At 46.0% G+C, this 19,600-nt stretch overlaps 1 protein-coding gene across 1 annotated transcript; it reads left to right on the forward strand.

The window, feature by feature from the left end:
- Positions 1–242: 242 nt before the first annotated feature.
- LOC118581831 (probable inactive 1-aminocyclopropane-1-carboxylate synthase-like protein 2) lies at positions 243–17,481 on the forward strand. The gene is given in 18 exon segments (XM_036184260.1): positions 243–476; positions 478–735; positions 1,928–1,994; positions 2,419–2,482; positions 3,725–3,794; positions 4,060–4,126; positions 5,063–5,082; positions 5,084–5,133; positions 5,135–5,161; positions 5,383–5,467; positions 5,784–5,884; positions 7,501–7,590; positions 8,725–8,758; positions 8,870–9,011; positions 10,761–10,808; positions 10,811–10,929; positions 10,979–11,128; positions 17,440–17,481. Coding segments are annotated over 18 exon segments (1,542 nt in total). The 5' UTR covers positions 243–368.
- Positions 17,482–19,600: the final 2,119 nt, after the last annotated feature.

Consider the following 19,600-nt stretch of genomic DNA (forward strand, 5'->3'; position numbering starts at 1 on the left):
ACTGCGCTTGCTCAGGACACATTCTAATGGCATCTGAGTAGGATGCTCCAGCAGCTGAGCCTGGGATACTTACACATGCTCCTGAGTTTTCTGAGCTATTTAGAGCCTAAGCCCAGAACACAGAGGTGGGAGAAGCCAGTGATGACCCTGAGGTTCAGTTCTGTCTCCAACCATGCCAGGCCCCCCCGGGGGAAGGCTGTCTTGTTTTCTGTGCTCACTTTTTTTTCTCTGTAGGTTCCAGCCAGGCGGCTGAGGCCCACACAGATACCCAGAGTCAGAGTCACCGGCAAGACACCCTTCCCAAACACCAGGAGCAGCTGGAGAAGAAGTCCTCCAGGAACAAGATCTTCAAAAAGCTTCAGGGGAAGATGTCGAAGTTGCAGCAGATTCTGGTAGACCATTTCTTGCAACTGACTAGCCAGCAGGTGCAGAACCTCTCATCAGAAGACCAACAAGGCACACAAGCCTCCCAGTCTGAAAAAGAAGATGGGTTACTTACTGTCCCAAATGCTCAACCTCATATGGTCTGAGGCTGCAGAGAAACTGAAGTCCAAAGAACCTCTCCCTCGCTCAGATTCTAGATGCGATGTCAAAGCTGGGCAGCAACCCTGTCAGTCAGCCGTGCCCTGTCCACATGCGATACTGGCATCTGTGATTTTTACTATGCCACCTTCCAGAGCTGTGGACTTTCAGGACTATCAACAAGACAAATACCACAAAGATGAAAACCCTTTGGTAAGATGTGGACATCCTTGAGAGGCCCAATCCCTAGAATCTACTGAGTCCTGTGCCAAGTACTGTATACTTGCCTCTCTTTATGATGCACTGACACTGTTGTCTTAGAATAATGAGGTAGTCAAAGACATAAGCTGATAATGCCCCAGAAACTAGAGAACTTGGGGGTCCTGAGTCCCTTCATCCCTACCACCTGTCCTTTCATTTCAGCGTTTATGTACTAGCTGCCAGTCACTGCACTCACACTGGTATACGAGCCTGCCTTTAGGAAACGAAACAGTGACTGGTATACACAGCCATGAGGGAAACAAGTGTTTATACTATTTCCAAGAGCATAGAAGGGATGTCCTTCTCAGGTGATTCTGAACCAGCCAGTCCATATGACGGTGCCCTTGGTCCTCCTGGAGTGGTGAGAAAGCTAGAAGGTGGAAAGAGCTTGGTGTGGTTCAGAAGGAAGGCCCATGTGCTCGAATAGAGACGAGAACTGTGGTTAGATGTATGGACACAGGTGGACAGGTGTTCAAATGTTCCCTGAGGGCAGCAAGCAGCCACCAAAGGGGTTTCAGCCAATGAGATTGACAGCAGCTCTGCATTCATACCTTCTCTTTCTGTGCCCTGTCTACACTTTGTATGGCCAGCCAGTGGCCATCTCCTTTCCTAGGGACTGAATCCGATGCCTCTGTTAATAGGGTGAGGGCTGCATCTCCTCCAGTGACTTGGAGGGTCCTTCCACGGGATAGCAGAGATGGGTGCAGGCAGGGCTTGTGGCTGATAAGGCTCCAGGCTCTGGGTATGGCAGGAGAGGTTGTGCTTGCCACCCAAGTCATCTGTCTGGTAGATTTTCAATTTTCCTTCTCTCTATTCTTTTGATAAAATATAGAATGTTTTTTTTCAAGACATAGGGTAGCTCCCAGGAAACAGTGAGTCTTAACACCTGCCATTGAGGAATTCGGGGGCTGGTACACAGAGAACAGTCTAACTCTCCTGATTTGTCTGTTGGACTGGGGCGGAGACTGATAGCTGCACAATTTTAGGTTCTGGTGAAGTTTTCTGACACCTGACGATTTTCAACGGCCTTGTGACACACTGACATCCTCCCTTGAACTAATCTACAATAGCGATTTCTTGGCAAGCCCAAAGGACTCCATCTAGGATGGAGCATGAGGCCTGACCCAGAATCCTCTACTTCCAGGGCTATATCAGCCTTGGTACCAGCGAGAACAAGCTTTGTGTTGACCTGATAACAGACAGGGTAAGCCATGGTTTAGGCTTTGCTGAGACTCGACCCCTCTGGGCCCAGTTCCCCCATCTATTCCTTGGCTTGTGGAAGGTCTAGGGGGAAAACAGATATTTTGGGAAGAGCAGAGACACTGCTTCTGGAACAATACATCTAAGCCCCTGTCTGCCTGACTGTCCAGGGTCCTTGTCTGGCAGGTATGCAATGAGTGGCCTGCCCAAAGAGTTTTGGATTAAAGAGGCTGTCAAATGCTTGCCATTCAAACTTGTATGTATCTGTATGACAAGGCTAGCCTTCCTTCATGAAGGACCACACAGCATGTATCCTCACTCCCCTTCTGGGAGACATGAACCTCAGGGCAGAGATTTGTGTATGAACTGGGAACAAAGTAAGGCCCCACTTGGCCTCCCTGGACTCCTGTCTTCATATTCTGTTTGTCAACAGTTGTGCCATCGTGACACTCATTGGTGAGGCCCTGCTACAGCTCTCTGACTGGCAAGGACAGCCCTTGTAAGTGACTTTCTGAACAAGGGTCTCTTGGTGCACAGGCACCTTTCATCATCCATTGAAGATCATATACTCACATGTATATATCTTGCCAATATCTATCTATCTCTCCAATATCTATCTCTCTCTCCGATATCTGTCTATCTCTCTCTATCTGTCTCTCTGATATTTAGCCATCTCTCCAATCTCTCTCTCTCTAATCTCTCTCTCTCTGATCTCTCTCTCCGATCTCTCACTTTCTCTCTCTGATCTCTCTCTCTGATCTCTCTCTCTCCAGTATATGTATCTCTGTCTCTCCAGTGTGTGTATCTCTGTCTCTCCAATGTGTGTACCTCTGTCTCTCCAGTGTGTGTACCTCTGTCTCTCCAGTGTGTGTATCTCTCTCTCTCTAGTGTATTTCTCTCTCTCTCCAGTGTATCTCTCTCTCTCTCCAATATCTATAACATATTGGATATATATATATATATATATATATATATATATATATATATATATATATATAAACATTGAAGAATCTTGGTATAGCACAGGCTGGCCTTCAAATTCCTTATACAGCTGAGGATGACCTTGAATCTGATCCTCATACCTTCATGGCCTGGGTGTGGGGATTATAAGTGTGTACCATCATGCCTGATTTTATTATGGTGCTGAGGATGGAACCCAGGGTTCCATCCTGGCATTCTAGGCAAGCATCTGAAGGCAAGCACCCCTGAACCAAATCCCCTTCTCCCAAATGCACCACATTTAAGACTGACTACCTTCCTATATCTTTGGCTAATAATTCCAGGAAATACCTAGCAAGCACGTCCAGCTTGAGGCACAATAGTTATGAACACAGCCTAACACAACATCATTAAAACTTATTTAAAACACTGAAAATTGTTGGTTGTTTAAAAAAAAAAAAACTCGATCCCATGGTTCTTGAATATGAACTGTATAGATGGCAATATTGCAATTTGACACCAAAAGGTTGGATTTGCTTAAGAACAAAATCTCCTGGAGGCAGCCTAATCTGGCAAAAATAGTATCCATCTATAATTCAAGCTTGGCTTCTCCCACCTCTCAGTATCTGTGTGACTCTGGAGAGGTGACCTCTTTAGTCTGTAGCCCCATAAAATGAAGTTGGCCTAGATAACAAACATCTCTATGAAGCTGGATTTTGTGTCCTTTAAAAAGAGTGTCCTCTAGATGCTGAATGAAGAAGGGCACCTGGAAACTAAAGGGTCTCTTTGGGTCTGTCTGCAGCCTTTGGAAAGAGCTGGCCAGCTTCTTGACCTACTATTGCAAGGCACCTACACCCCTTGATCCAGAAAATGTGAGTCGGTATAGTGGAAGGCTGTGCTCTTGGGTTTCCTCTGAATTATCTGTAGAATATAAAGAGAGCCCTCAGAGTGGCAGGGCACAGTAAAAGCCAGCTGAAGGAAGTCCCTGAGGGAAGTCCAGTTAAGAAGGATCTTGGGTGAAGTCCAGCTCAAGAGGGCCCTGGGACCTGCCCTTTGGGAGGAGAGGGAGATGATGTGTAGACACCTTTTTTATACAGGTACTGATTTTGACTTCTGCCTCTTGGACCTTGTCCTTAGGTGATGGTTCTAAATGGCTGGAGCTTAGTCTTGTCTTTGCTGGCCATGGTTCTATGTAACCCAGGTGGTAGTCAGCAGGCTCTGCTCGCCTTTTCTGGTATGTAGGCGGGGATAGTTAGGCACTGGGCTTTGACAGAGAAGATCATGTTGACTTGAGGTCTTTTCCACAAGTGCAGGTCATTCTGTCCTGCCAAAGATATCTTTGCATCATTTCTGGGCAATCAAGGGGGTTAGAGTCTTAATTTAATATTGAAGAAACATGTGACAGTTCTCAAAGAGGTGATCTAGATGAAAAGATCCACTAGGCCAAGAAAATGGAAAGGAAATAAATCCACCAGGTCCACTGGTAAGAACCTTTCTTGTACATGGCCTTGGGCCTTTAGTGTCTGGCCTGGCACAGACTTTTTTTTTTTTCCCAGTTTGCTGGTGAGGACAGCTGCTCAGTCAGGAAAGTGCTTGTCACTCATGCACAAGGACCTGAGTTTGATACCTGGAACCCACGTAAAGCTGGGCAGGGTGGCACATGCTTGTAATCCCAAGGCTGTGGAGGCTGAGACAAGCAGGTCCCTAAAGACTGCTTACCCGCCAGCCTAGCTCTAGGTCAATGGAGAGACACTATCTTAATAAACAAGGTATATTGTTCCAGAGGAAGGACTCAGGGGTTGATCTCTGATCCTCATGTGTGCATGCACACAAGTGCACATGTACCCACACAGACACTAGCCCCTCAACACAAAGACTTTTGTAATGGGAAGTGCCATGCTTGAGTCACATCTTGGACTTTGAGCTGTTCACTACAATCACCTTCTTAGCCTCCTTCAGTGTGCTTGCAAAAGGAAACTAAAGTTTGGTCCCCAAACAATGTGTATAAAAAAGGGTCTTTTTTTTTTTTTTTAATGAAGCTTGAGCACAAGGAAAGAAGGTATTGCTATGCTGGGCTCTTGTACTGGGAGCCTTGCTGTTCATCTTGACCTCCAGACAGCTTGTCTGCTTGTACTCGTAGATGCCTTTCTGGTCCCTACACTGTACTACATACAGTACCTTCTCTTTTAGCTCCTACCTTTATTTGAAAGTTTATTCCTGTCCACGTGGAGAGCCAGGTCAGGACAGGCCCCTCCCCTGTTCAGCCCATTTGGCAAAGGACTGTTCTAGGGCTCTGAGAAGACAGGGGGGCCTTATTCTCTAAGTGACGGTGGGAGTGGCGTGATACCAGGGTGAAGAAGGCATGTGGACCAACATCCTGACTTGAAGGCCGAGGACTGTATGGGGCTTGTGGGCTGAGAAACTAGGCTCAGGAACAAGCCTCTCTAAACTGCATGTGTCTCCCAGGTCGACGAGGCCGACTGGTACTTTTTTCAAACTCACCGTGGATAAGCTGGACCTTACCCTGACTCAGGCTAACATGAAGGTAAGGTCAGGGGAGCCTGAATTTCAGGGTAGCAACTGTTGGCTCTAAGCATTCTGAGTAGTAAGACTTAGATACAAGATGTGGGGGGCTTTCTCTAGAGGGAAAGACAGCAAGTAATTCTAAGTACCTGACTTCACTGTAGCAGTAAGTCCCACCCATGGAAACTTCCAGAACACTTCCTTTCCTCCTTTGCCAGCTGCATGACATTATATCAGGTGTCCTATCTTAGATCTGCCAAGCCATAAAGGAAGCTTGGTAGAATCTGGAGTAGATACAAAGGACTTGTATTCACTCTTGTGTTCGGGTTTTTTCTCAGGCAAAAGAGGTCAAAGGCCTCATGCTGCTCAACCCCCAGAATCCTCTGGGTGATTTCTACAACCAATTGATGATGAAAGATTACCTGGCCTTGGCCAAGAAGTATGTGTTCCACCCTATCACTTGTAGGCAAGAAATGAGAAGCAGAAGTAACTTACCCAGGATTACTCATTCTTTAATACGCGTTGCATGGTTCCAGAAAGACTACTAAATGAAGGAGAAAGGAGCCCCATGTTCACCATCTCCATTTTCCTATTTCCTTTCCAGCCTTTCCCTGTACGGACATTTACCTGGTCATTAGAGTGTTGCTTTTCCACTCACACCACAGCAGAAGCACATTACCCCACTATCTGTTTCCAAACAATTTGGACTGTGGTACCAAAAAGGACAGATGCTGAAAGACAGCTTACCTTAGAACTTTCATGGCTCACTGCTAAGAACATGATCGCAACAGTTGCCTCTGAAGCCCTGCAGTACCCCTGCTAGGACAGATAAACCTGATGCAGGAGGCTGCTGGGAGCTGAGTGCAAATTCCAGCTGCCTTGGTGGTCTCTTGCTGCTGTCATAAAATGTGAAAAGGAACAGAAGGAAGGATTATTTGGCCACATGGTTCATGGGTACAGCTCATGTCAAGGAAGTCGTGGTGGTAGGAGATTCTAGCAGCTAGCTGGTCATGTTGGGGTCTGTGGGATATAGAGAGCAAGGGTGGTTCTGCTCAGCTAGCATCTTCAACCCCCCCCCCAACCCCAACTCCTGTAGTTCAGGATTCAAGATCAGAAAATGGGACCACCTGCTTTAGGGTGGGTCTTCCTATCTCAATTAACCTAAACAGGGTATGCCCTCACAAGTCAGAGGCTCGTGTCCTAGGTGATTCCTGTGAAGTTCACAATTGGTGTTAACCATCACATCACCTGAGCCCTAGGATCCTACTAAGTTGAAGCAACTGGCTTCCCCTCTTAGAACCTTCACTTCCACCTGTGAATTGAGGGTGAGGGTGTTGTGTCAGAGGGTTTTTAAAAACTGAGGATGTGAGGAGGCTCAAAGCCCACTTGGTGCTGTGACTTCAGTTTAGACCCTGGGTGGCAGCTGCTGTCACTGATGTAAACATTCGGATAGCTTTTCCTCTCCCATCCTCTGCTTGATGTTTAAAAGGTTAGATGTGATATCTCATAGGTCCTGTTCCCTCTCTGTACCCCTAGCCAGAGACACCTTGTGTGCCACCTCTTTGTACATTATAATGCCCCTTGGGAAGTAGAGTAAGCTACTGGAATAATAGGAGTATATGATCTGTATCCAAAACAGGAAGGAGAGTGAATTAAGATTACAGAGAGAGCCAGGCATGGCGGTGGTGCATGCCCTTGATCCCAGCACTCAGGAGGCAGAGGCAGGCAGATCTCTGAGTTTGAGGCCAGTCTGGTCTACAAATTGAGTCCCAGAACAGCCAGAGCTGTTATAGAGAAACCTTGTCTTGAAAAAACAAACACCCAAACCACAAAGCAAAACAGCTGACCAGACAGCTCAATGGGTAATAGTACCTGCCACCAAGCCTGATAAACTGAGTTTGATCCCTAGGACGTACATGATGGGGGGGCAAAACTGATGCCAACAATTTGTTCTCTGTCCTCCACCCATGAAGCACATGTACACAAAAAATAAATGTCATCTTAAAGATTTGCAGATAGAAACGAGATCTATTTTTCTCTCTCACGAAACTACAGGCACAAGTCACATGTGATCTTAGACGAGATTTACATGCTGTCTGTATTTGACATAGCCGCCAGATTTCGCTGTGTTCTGAATAGGAAACAGTAAGTTTGTCCTCAGTTGTGTTGGGAGCAAGAATCATGAGGTTCCTGCTTTGTAAGGTGAATTCATGAAGTAGGAACTTGCCTGGCCATGTACTGGGGAATGAGGCAAGGGCCAATGGGGGTTGTGTATATGGACAAAGTGTCCTCTGCCTTCCCGAGTACTGAGCCCAGATGCCATTCTGGCTATGAGTGAATGCTAGAGCAAGGCAGCAAGTGTATCGCTAAAGGTCAAGGGGTGGTGGGTCAGTCAGTAAAGTGCCTGGCATGCAAGCATGATGATCCGAGTTTGAATCCTCAGAACCTATGCAAAAGTCTAGCATGACAACATGCATCTGTGACCTTAGAGGTGGGGGAGGGGCTAAGAGGCGGATCTGGAGCTCACTGGCCAGACAGCCTGGTTGACTTGAGGAACTTCAGGCTCAGTGAGAGACCTTGTCTGCGGTGGGGGAGGTAGGAAGTGATCTAGGAAGATACCCAGTTTTAACCTGTGGTTTTCACACCTATATGCATGCACATGGGTGCTTGTGCACCCACACACACATGCATACATATGTATGTATCAGGGAAAGGCCAGGGATGGTCAAAGCAGGTACTTCTTCTCTACACAGCTAGTCAAACCAGGCCTCGAAGTCTTGAATTCTCCAGTCTTGACCCGTTGAGTGCTGGGAATACGTGTATGTCCCATCATGCCCCACTCAAATTTGGGGGAGAGGGTGGGATTTGACCCTAGGGATAGGATTTCATCAAAGCAAGACATAGGCGTACTGGCTAGAAGGAATAGATTCACCAGAGGCAGGGCAGTAAGGGAGAAGTGAGGATGTTCTAGAGACAGTGGGCAGCTGATACCTGAAAGGGCGGCTGCCAGGGGGGTGGTTTCGGACCAGATGGAGCAGAGCCACAGTCTGAGGGTTCTGGACTTCAGTGGGTGTTGAGTACTTCTTCTCTGTGTGGGCTTTTCGGGGAGACCTTGTATTGCCTTCCCAGCTTAGCTACCATCCATCTCTTAGAACTGGACACCTCAGGCCCTGTCTAGGAAGAACCTAAAATCCACTTGCTTCTTTCTATGAGAGGTCATTTATGCATCCTTCAGCCATTTTCCCCTAATCTTGATTTTTTTTTAAATTCCTTTTCCAGCTTGCCTGACCCTAACAGGACCTATATGATCTGGGTTCTAGTAAGGTAGGCCCCAGACACCCGTCTTTGAGTCTGGAAGGAAGGGAAGCTAGGAACAGAAGGCAGGAAAAATTAGATGTCCCTTTTCCAACTTCTCTTCTTCCAGGATTTTGGCATGGCTGGCTTCTGCTTTGGTGTTCTCTATACACACAACAAGGAGGTAGCCTCTGCCATGAGAGCTTTCGGCTACCTCCATGGTATCTCTGGCATTACACAATACAAGCTGTGCCAACTGCTCCAGGACAAAGGTAATGAGCAGCAGCACATCTTGACTGGACTTCATGGCCATGGAGATTGCTGGGTTTTCTAGGGTCTCTACCATGAACTTGATACATGGCTGGAAGATGGAGAGCCTGTTCCAAACCAGGCTGGGATTTGATTCTGAAAGTCTAGTAGTTTTTGCTCTGCTTAGAAAAACTCTGCTTGTGAATGGCTCCCTAAGACCTGAAGATAAGAACTCAGGCATCAGTCAGTCAATCTTGCTTTTCCCTTTTGAGACGGGGTCTCAGTATGCAGCCCTGGCCTGGAACTCACCATGTGGACAGGCTGGCCTTGAACTCAGAGATCTGCCTCTCTTGCCTGGGCTTCCCTAGTGACTAAAGTATTTGCCACCACACCCACCCAGTGTGTGTCTCCTTCTCTTGGACCTGCTTGCCACAGGCAAACATTTTATTACTTTTCCAATATGGATTAAAGTAATTTTCTAGGGGACACAAAGGAGAACAGTGTCTGGGGGAGAGTTGATGTGATGGGATCTATGGCCCCTTGATTCTCCAGGGACCTGAGAGGAGACCTTCCCCTTTAATGCTATGGCTCAGACATAGAAAGGTCACTGTCTCTTTAATTTTCGGAAATAAATGCCAGACTGGAAGTCTTAACCCAATAGATGGGTTATATTGAAACAAACTATGGGATGTAAAGAAACAAACTACTGTCATCAGGCAGCTTTAGAAGAAAAGAGCTTGCTGTCAGTTTTGGGTGGGGAAAGAAGCAGAAAGGGGAGCCTAACTGGCCGCTAATCCTCCACGGTGCCAGCTTCTTTCATATATGGCAGAAGCCAGATCTCAGCCCTTTGAACGCTGGTTCTCAACCTCAGATGTACCTAAGAAATATCTAGAAACTGCATCCTCAAAGACTTTTGTTTAGATGCTTTAGAAGTAAAATGTAGGCATGGGGCTGAAGCTATGGCTCAGTGGTTAAGAGTGTGTACAGCTCTTCCTGATGACCTTAGTTCTGTTCCCAGTACCTACAGTAGTTAACTTACAACCTCCAGGAACTCTCATTTGCAGGAGCTGACTCCACAAGCACCTATGTACATGTGTGTACACACACACACACACACACACACACACACACACACATACACACACACATACACAGAGAGAGAGGGGAGGGAGGGAGGGAGAGAGAGAACTTTTGTTTTTCAAGACAGGGTTTCTCTATGCAGCCCTGGCTATCCTGGACCAAGCTGGCCTTGAACTCAGAGATTTGCCTGCCTCTGCCTCCTAAGTGCTGGGACTAAAGGCACGGACCACCTGGTATAATTAAAACGTAAAAAAATAACAACAATGTAGACGTAAAGGTTTTCTGCAACCTCTTCAGGTCACTTTTCTTCTGTTAGTTCTGAAAACAGTGGCGCTAAAAGCATCCCAGAGAATAGCTGGGTTCCTTCAAGTCCAATACAATACTTGGGGTTCAAGAGCAGAAGTGGAAACCTTGTCACTCAGGTGACAGTGGCATCAGTCCTTCTTGTGGGATGCCTTGGTTACAGGCCTCTTTTATCTACTCAAAGGGAACATTCCAGTGGACCATTAAGATGCTCATTGTTCCCTCCAGAGTCCTATATGTGGAATTGTGTGGATATTATCAGTTCAGACACAACAGAGTCTTGCATAGAAATAGCTCCTGGCTCACACAAAGCCCAGCTAAGGGGAAGAACCCTCCACCCAGCAGATATCTGCTGTAAGATCTGTGATGCTCTTTCTCTACCCATCCAGAAAGGATAGACCGGATCTACCTGCCTATGAACCACAATTGGCTCCAGAAGGCTACGTCTATGTCACTAAGAGGCTGGAGAGGCTAAAGATCCCCTTTATCATCGGTGGCTATGGCCTCTATGTTTGGATCAACTTGAAAGGCATAAATTCTGGAAGTGGCAGGTGCTGGGTGGACCTGTCAGTCTTGTGCTCAGCTCTGCCCCTTTTCCTTTCCCCAGTACCTGAACCCATGCACATTTGCTGAAGAGCATATCCTTGACCAGTGCTTCCGGGACAACAAGCTGCTATTATCTATGGGCAGATCCTACATGTGTGAGGAGCTTGGCTGGTTCTGCCTCATCTTTGCAGAAAACCACCTAAAACTGGAAGTGAGTGAATGCTGCTGCCCACTTCCCTGTCCCAACATCCAGTAAAGAGGCTCCATCAATTCCTCCTTAACTCACTCTGTCTCCAGTAGACTATAGCTTCAGCTCCCAGGAGCCACCCTTTTCTATTCTTAATTATGCCCCCTTTGTAAACAGGAAGCAATCTATTCCTCAAGTAGCCATCTACCAGGCATTCCACATTTTGCATAGCCCATGTTTTGTGTCTGCCATGTGTCTGAGAGTGTCCTTTGGACCAGAAGCTTGTGAGAAGCAGTTCTCTGCCCATGTTGGGCTGGAGTCTGGTGGATTCTATGGACAGGTGATGTGGCATCCCATACATGTTATGTTGAGTCCACACATTCCTCTGGCAGCATGAAGACATGATGCCTATTTGAATCATTATTTATAGCATCTCATTAATTGCCAGATACTTTTCTACCTGTGGCGACTATGGCAGTGAGCCTCTTAGTCTCACAGTGTTCATCTTACAGCAATATCTTTTAGTCTAGTGTGGAAAATAAATGGAGGGAAGGCAGACATGGTCATTCACATTTGCAGTCCTGACACTTGAGAGACCAAGACAGAAGGTCTAAGAGGTTAGAGCTAGCCTGGGCCACATAGAGAGATCCTGTATCATAAGTAAATAATCAAACCCAGTAAAGGTTAAGAGGCAAATAAGCCACAGCACAGACTTTGACATAGACCTTGTTATTTCTGGCATGCTAATGATTTGACTACCAAGTTCAAAAAGAATCAGAAGAGATATAGAACAGGTTGCCTTCAAGTTCTATCCTGAAGAAGGGAGGGCTGATCTCAGCACCCACAAACCAGAGGCTGTGATGGCCAGTCACAACCAGGGTCTGTCTGGGTTCCACCTGCTCGCCACTGAGCCACTGACTTCATTCTCTCTCTCTCTCTCTCTCTCTCTCTCTCTCTCTCTCTCTCTCTCTCTCTCTCCCCCCTCCCTCCCCTTTGGAACTCCAACCATGTGCTCAAGGAATACAAAAAAGATAGCCGTTGAAACAACAGGAGGGAGCAGACAATTGAGATGTGGGCTGTGGGCCTCCAGCAGTGGCTCCAGCCAGCTTGCAGTCCATACTCAGGGGCCCCTGATATTAGCCTCTTGCCCAGAAGGCTGGAGGAGAAATTGGTGCTGCTGTACTGTCTGACCTCACTCATCAAGCCCCTGAAGCTGGTGTCTGCCATTTTTAGAAGGCTTGTTTCTTTTAGTCTTTGCTAGCTATTTTATATGGAAAAAAATGTTTTTATTGTGATGGGAGTGGGAGGGCCTAAAGAGCCCTGGAGGGGTAAAGGAAATTCCCTGGATTCCTTCTTAGATGGCTTTGTTTTATATTTAGCATTTAATAAATATCATTCTCTATTCTCTCCAGTTCTTTATTTCTGGTTCACATTCCTTTGTGGAGATGATTACCCCCCACCCCACCCCTACATTCTTTGGTAAGCTTAAAAGTGAAGAATACTGTCTGGGAGAGATCTGGGGTGGTGGCTGAAATAAGAGTACTTATTGCTCTGTAAGCATGAGGACCTAAGTTCAAATCCCCAGCACTCCATGTAAAAACCTAGCCATGGCTTTTAGCATCCATATGCTCAGTACTGGGTAGCGAGGCACAGACAGGAGAACCATGATATCTCACTAGCAACTGGGTCTAGTGCAAGGCTGAAACACTTAGAGGAAGATTCTCAAAGTTCTGTTCTGACTTTGAGTTCTGTGCACATGTGGAAATATACCCACAGAGGCAGACACACAAACAGATGACAGATGATGCACACACACACAGATGACACACAGACAGACACAGACACAGGTACCCTTACTCTGGAACATATACATACCCCCCACACCTCCACACACATGAACACATATCTGTAGTCCTGTCTGGGGCAGGGCTGTAAAGGGAAGAAGTGACTCATAGCTGGATGCTGAAGGAGCACTAAGTGTTGACTGTGTCATCTTCATAAGCTCACATCCTCTGTCCATATGAATGGCTGAAGGACTGGATGGGTGTATTGTGGGTGTTCTCGCATCCAAATGGCAGAGACCTTTCCAAAAGACTTTAGGATGAATCTTGGAATATCACTTTGTTCCGGTGGCTCTAACAAAATACCAGAAAAGTGAGTAACTTTCAAAGAATGAAAATTTCTAGAAGCTGCAAAGTCCAAGATCAAGAACCTGAGAGGTGTCTGGAGGGGCTCATCTTATTTCTCCCTGTGACATTATATGACTGGAGGGCTGGGGCTCCCTCTGCTTTCATGACCTGATCACTTCCCAAGGGTCCCACCTGCTACTCCATCATCTTAGGGGGTGAGGATTTCACATATGAATTGCAGTGTTTGGGAACATGCTGTGGATATCGCTCTGTATAAATAAAATGCTGTTTGGCCAGTGGCCAGGCAGGAAGTATAGGCGGGACAAGAGAGAGGAGAATTGGAGAATTGTTGGAAGTGGAAGGCGGGGGTGGGTGGGGGGTGGTGGTGGTGGGGGGGGGGGGGTGGAGACACCACCACCAGCCACGGCCATGACAAGAAAGATATAAGGTACTGGTAAGCCACGTGGCAAAGTATAGATTAATAGAAATGGGTTAATTTTAGATAGAAAGAGTAGATAACAAGAAGCCTGCCATGGCCATATAGTTTGTAAACAATATAAGTCTCTGTGTGCTTACTTGGTTGGGTCTGAGAGACTGTGGGACTGGAGGGTGAGAGAGATTTGTCCTGACTGTGGGCCAGGCAGGAAAAATCTAACTACAGGAGCACAAACCCCAGTTTGCAGAACTGACACTTCCCACTGTTCAAATTGCACTTGCCTATCAGGGGCCGTGAATTGCACAGAATGGAGTCAAACACCTTTTGTGAGTCAGGCTGTGGTGGTGCAATCCCAGCACTCAGGAGGCAGAGGCAGGCAGATCTCCAAGTTTGAGGCCAGCCTGGGCTACAAAGAGAGTTCCAGGATGGCCAGGACTGTTACACAGAGAAACCCTGTCTCAAAACCCTTTTGTGGAGGATGGAAAAACTAGTACTTGTTGATAGTTTTGATCAGTCCCTTGGATTTCTGACCCACCCACTCTTACCTGGAGCTGGCTTATCCTACTTCTTTTTCTGTCTTTTTATCCAACCCAGGCTGGCCTTGAACTTCCATCCTCTTACCTCAGCTTCCTCATTGCTAGGATTACAAGTACTTGTCAGCACGGTAGTTAGGTCTTCCTCTTCCTTACCTTCCTCTCCCCCCCCCCCCCAACAAAGGGAAGTGTATTGCTCTTCTCAAGCAACTTAACGTTGGGTTTTTCTGGTTGACAGTTTGAGGTTTCCATGCACCGTGGTGGAGAAGGGCAAAGGCATGGTGCTGAGTGTGGCCCTAGCTGTGGGAGCAGGAACATGAGGCGGTTGGGCACATTGTATCCACAGCCAGGAAGAGGAGGGGAATGCTGCTGCTCACCTCACTTTCTTCTTCCTCAGCCTGGGACCCCAGCCTGTGAGATGGTGCCACACACATTAGCCCAAGTTAATCCTCTCTGGAAGCATCCCAACAGACACACCCAGAGTTGTAGTTGTGTATTCTAGGTAATTCTAAATCCAGTCAAATTGGTTATTGAAACTGATTACAAACCAGGCATGGTGGTATATACCTGTAATCCTAGTACTCAAGAGGCTAAGGCAGAATTGTGGGTTCAAGACCAGCCTGGGCTATATACTAAGATCTTAGGCAGAGAGGGAAATTGTTAGAAGAGCCCAGGAGACCAGAAACACTCTCAGGACCTTTATAGAGGAAGACAGCAGTCTCACTGGCACTGGATGGAAGGGATGAATTATGCCTTCCATGGAGGTGTCAGTCTGTTTCCGGTCCATCAACTCAATATTCAGATGGTGGCGCTGGTGAGATGTCTCAATAAAGGCACCTGCTGCCCGAGTGTGATCCCCAAGCTCCACATGGTGGGAGGGAGAACTGAGTGCTGTAAGATGTGCTGGACTTGCATATGCACAAAATGTAATTAAAAAATTGAAGTTCTAGACATTTCACTTTCTTGTTAACATTGGTGTTTGTATCAGTTGCTTTTTTCATTGCTATGACAAAATACCTGAGAAAGTGATTTGAGAGCAGAAAGGCCAGGCATGGTGGTGTATGCCTGCAATCCCCAGAGATAGCATGAGCGCTAGTTTGAGGCCAGCCGGAATTATCTAGGAAATTCTAGGCCAGCCACAGCTGTCTCCAAAGACTTAGAGGGGTGGTGCTGATTTTGGCTCATGGCTTTGATGGTTAATCTTGATTGACCAGATCTGAATTGAATTAGGAGGCAAGTGAGATTTTCCTGATTGGGTCAATTGAATTGGGTGAATTGGGAAGATCTACCCTCAATGTGGGTGGCACACTCTGGTGGTGGGCAGAGGGAAGAGTTTTGCTCTTTTGCCTGCTTGCCTCTGTGCCTCACTGGTGAGTTTATTTGCTTTTCAAGCCATCTACCCTGCTGTTGCCTCTGCTACCATTGTCGCGGCCACCCTTCACTACCATCAAAGCCAAACTTCTTCAGCCCTCCAATGTGGACTAAAGTCCAGTGGCTCTCCCAGAACTCTAGGCCTTTCAGCATTAGAGGAACAGAACTACTAGAATATATTATATATTCATATATATTTCATTTTATATATATATATATATACACACATATATACACATAATATGATTTATTTAGAGTGGCTTACAGGCTGTGGCTCAGCTAGTCCAACAATGAATGTCTCTTAATGGAAAGTTTGAGAATCCAATAGTTGTTCAGTCCACAATTCTGAATGTCTTAGCTTCAGTACACCTCAGAATCCCCCAGAAGTAAGCTCTAATGCCAGGGAAGGAGGGCCTCAGCAGCAAGATCTCTGAGCTTGCCATTGAGATGAGAATGGGGGTGAGCAGGCAAAAGTTTCCTTCTTCCATGTCCTCTATAGAGGCTGTCACAAGGTGTGGCCCAGACTTAAGGTGGGTCCTCTTACCTCAAATGGTCCAGTTAACTAAAAATTCCTCACCAATATGCCCAGTTGCTTAGGTTTTTAGTTAAATCCAAATGTAGTCAAGTTGATAGACAAGAATAGCCATTACAAGTCAACTTGACACACAATCATGCCTTATGTCATGCTTAATTTCCAAGTGAAAAGAAAAATGAGGTCATGATTATACCTAACATGATATAACTATTCCACATACAACGGCAAACACATTATGTGCTTTAGAATAGGTGGCAATATCCCTTGAGGGACATTTTTTTTTAATATCTCATAACTTAAATAAGATAACCACGGATATTATATTTTTTTAAAAAAGATTATTTATTTATTTATTTATTTATTTATTTATTTATTTATTTATTTATTTATTATGTGTACATTGTTCTATCTGCATGTATACCTGCAGGCCAGAAGAGGGAGCCAGATCTCATTACAGATGCCTGTGTGCTGGGAATCGAACTCAGGACCTCTGGAAGAGCAGCCACTGCTCTTAACCTCTGAGCTGTGGCAGGAATCTTAAAAGTACTTGTTAATGAAATCAAACCTGAGGCCAGCTATTGGGGTGATTGCTGGAAGATCAGAGACACAGAACAAGCCACAGTTTCCTCACCTCGCCAGTCCCTCAGCTGGTCTTGTTTCCTCAGACTGGAAGCTTCTGTGTCCTCATCCCAAAGGCTCTCAGCTGAACTGTGTTGCTCCAAAGCCTGAACGCTTAACCAACCAAATGCTTAACTAACTACATGCTTTTTTCTCCTTTAATTCCTGGTCCTCACGCCTTATATACTTCTCTCTTTCTGCCCCCACTCCTTGGGATTAAAGGTTGGGTTTCTGGGATTAAAGGCGTGGATCACCATGTTTAGTTGTTTCTAAAGTGGCCTTGAACTCAGATCCACCTGGCTCTGCCTCCCAAGTGCTGGGATTAAAGGTGTGTACACCACCACCTCCCAACTTCTGTTAGGGCTTACTCTTCCTATTTTCTAGCCACCATTTTTGGCTTTGTTCTAGTGGCTGGCTGTTCTCTGACCCCAGATATGTTTATTTCGGGGAACACACAATATTTCAGGGAACACAATACCCACCACATCTGAGCCATCTCTCCAGCCCCTGATATTATCTTCATTGATGTTACATTACATGATAAAGAAGTTGACAAAAGAAAACAAATATCTGTACAAACTCATTCTTAACAAAATATGACAGGGACATTCATGTTAATTATAATCCTCAATGCAGTAAGTGGTTATGTGGCCTTAGCTGGTATTTATAATTACCTTTCTCTACTACCCCTTCTGTATTTCCTCTACCCTTAGGGAGCACCTCAGCAGGTCTCTATTCTTTTCCTGGAGGAGTGACCCATACCTTCATTCCTGAAGAGTCTGTGCCTTTTGTCATTCTGCCTGGACTAGGCTGCTGTAGCTTCCCATTGACTTTAAGATTGTCTTAGGCTTTCTATTGCTGTGAAGAGACACCATGATAACGGCAACTCTTATAAAGGAAAACATTTAATTGGGGTTGGCTTATAGTTTCAGAGGTTTAGTCCATTATCTTCAAGGTGGCCTGCAGGCAGACATATTGCTGGAGAAGGAGCTGAGAGTTCTACATCTGGATTCACAGCCAGCAGAAGCAACTGTGTGCCACACTGAGTGTAGTTTCAGCATAGGAGATCTCAAAGCCTGCCCCGCACAGTGACATACCTCCTCCAACAAGGCCACACCTATTCTAACAAAGCCACAACTCCTAATAGTGCCATTCTCTATGGGGGCCATTTTTTTTTTAAACCATTACAAGGACCTCCTGCACTTCAGATATAATTTTTCTTACCTTCACTGTGGAGAAGCAATCCAGTTCCCCAGGGTAATCTGGATCAATCACCCCTCCTAACACGTATTCCTTTCTTAGCCAGTTGGTGTAAGGCTATCAGAAGCTCAAAGTGGCCAGGAGGAAGTCTGAGTTTCCAGTTCAATGGAATGTTTATTGTGTCTCCAGGCAGGAGTGCTCCCCCATCTGAAACTAAAACTTCTAGGCCAGTAGACTCAAGGTTTTGGAAACAGGAAGCAACAATTTTCCTAGTGGAAATTAGTCACTAAGGATGACAGTGAGTGGAACCATTCCCCTTCCTACTCCTGGATTCCTGTGAATCCAGGCTATGGGAGAAGCCCTATACCGAATACTGGATGATGATTACTTCTGTCTTAGTTATTGTTTGTTCTATTGCTGTGCAGAGACACCCTAACCAAGGCAACTTATAAAAAGCAGCATTTAATTGGAGGCTTGCTCACAGTTTCAGAGTGTTAGTCTACTACCATTATGGCAGGGAGTGTGGTGGCGGCATGCAGGCATGGTGCTGGAGCAGTAGCTGAGAGCTTACATCCTGATCCTCAGGAAGCAGGCAGAGAAAGAGACTGCGCCTGACCTGGGCTTTTGAAACCTCAAAGGCTACCCATAGTGATACACCTATTCCAACAAAGACACACTTCCTAATGCTTAAATAGTGTACCAACTAGGAACAGATATATGAGCCTGTGGGGGTCATTGTCATTCAAACCACCACACCTTCAGTAACAGATTGGAACTACTGTTGTTGGGCTACCTAGGCCTGGTTGTGTTCCTGATCTAAGCATATAGATGATGGTATTATATTATAGTATTTGCATAAATATGTTGGTATTTACACTCAGCAAACCTCTGGGAGGCACATAAGGAAACCTGCTCATTTTTGACTTCTTGTTGCCTGCTTGTTTGTGCTGGGGACTGAACTTTTCCCTTTGTCGACCCACATCTCTAAAAATCTATTTTGTATAAACTGGAATTCAAAGAAGCCCCCCTTTGAGAGCTTTTCATTCCCGTGTGTTCTCACCATGTGTCATGTAAATATACATGTCGATAACTTTCTATTTTTCTTTTTCTTTTTTTTTTTTTTTTCAAGACAGGGTTTCTCTGTGTAGTTTTGGGTACCTGTCCTGTATCTCTCTCTCTCTGTAGACCAGGCTGGCTTTGAACTCACAGAGATCCACCTGGCTCTGCCTCCAGAGTACTGGGATTACAGGCGTGACTGCGGCCCAGCCCTATTTTTCTTTTATAAATCTTTATTCCCTTCAACTAAGAATTTTTGGGGGTTGAGGGAAGCCTATGCAAATGGATGGCGGGGAGATCACGTGCACAGGTGATACTCAGGAGGAACGGTGTTTTAAGAGGATGCCTACTTTAACTGGGGAAGAACCTTCCATGCTCAAATGGCTCTGACCAAGGGTATCAAAAAATGCTAGAGAAGCCGTGCGGTGGTGGCGCACACCTGTAATCCCAGTACTTGGGAGGCAGAGGCAGGTGGAGCTCTGTGAGTTCAAGGCCACCCTGGTCTACAGAGCTAGTCCAGGACAGGCTCCAAAGCTACAGAGAGACCCTGTCTCGAAAAACAAAACAAAACAAAAAACAAAAAACAAACAAACAAACAAACAAAAAAGCTAGAGAAAT

The sequence above is a fragment of the Onychomys torridus genome, chromosome 4 (assembly GCF_903995425.1).
Source record: "Onychomys torridus chromosome 4, mOncTor1.1, whole genome shotgun sequence".
Classification (NCBI taxonomy): domain Eukaryota; kingdom Metazoa; phylum Chordata; class Mammalia; order Rodentia; family Cricetidae; genus Onychomys; species Onychomys torridus.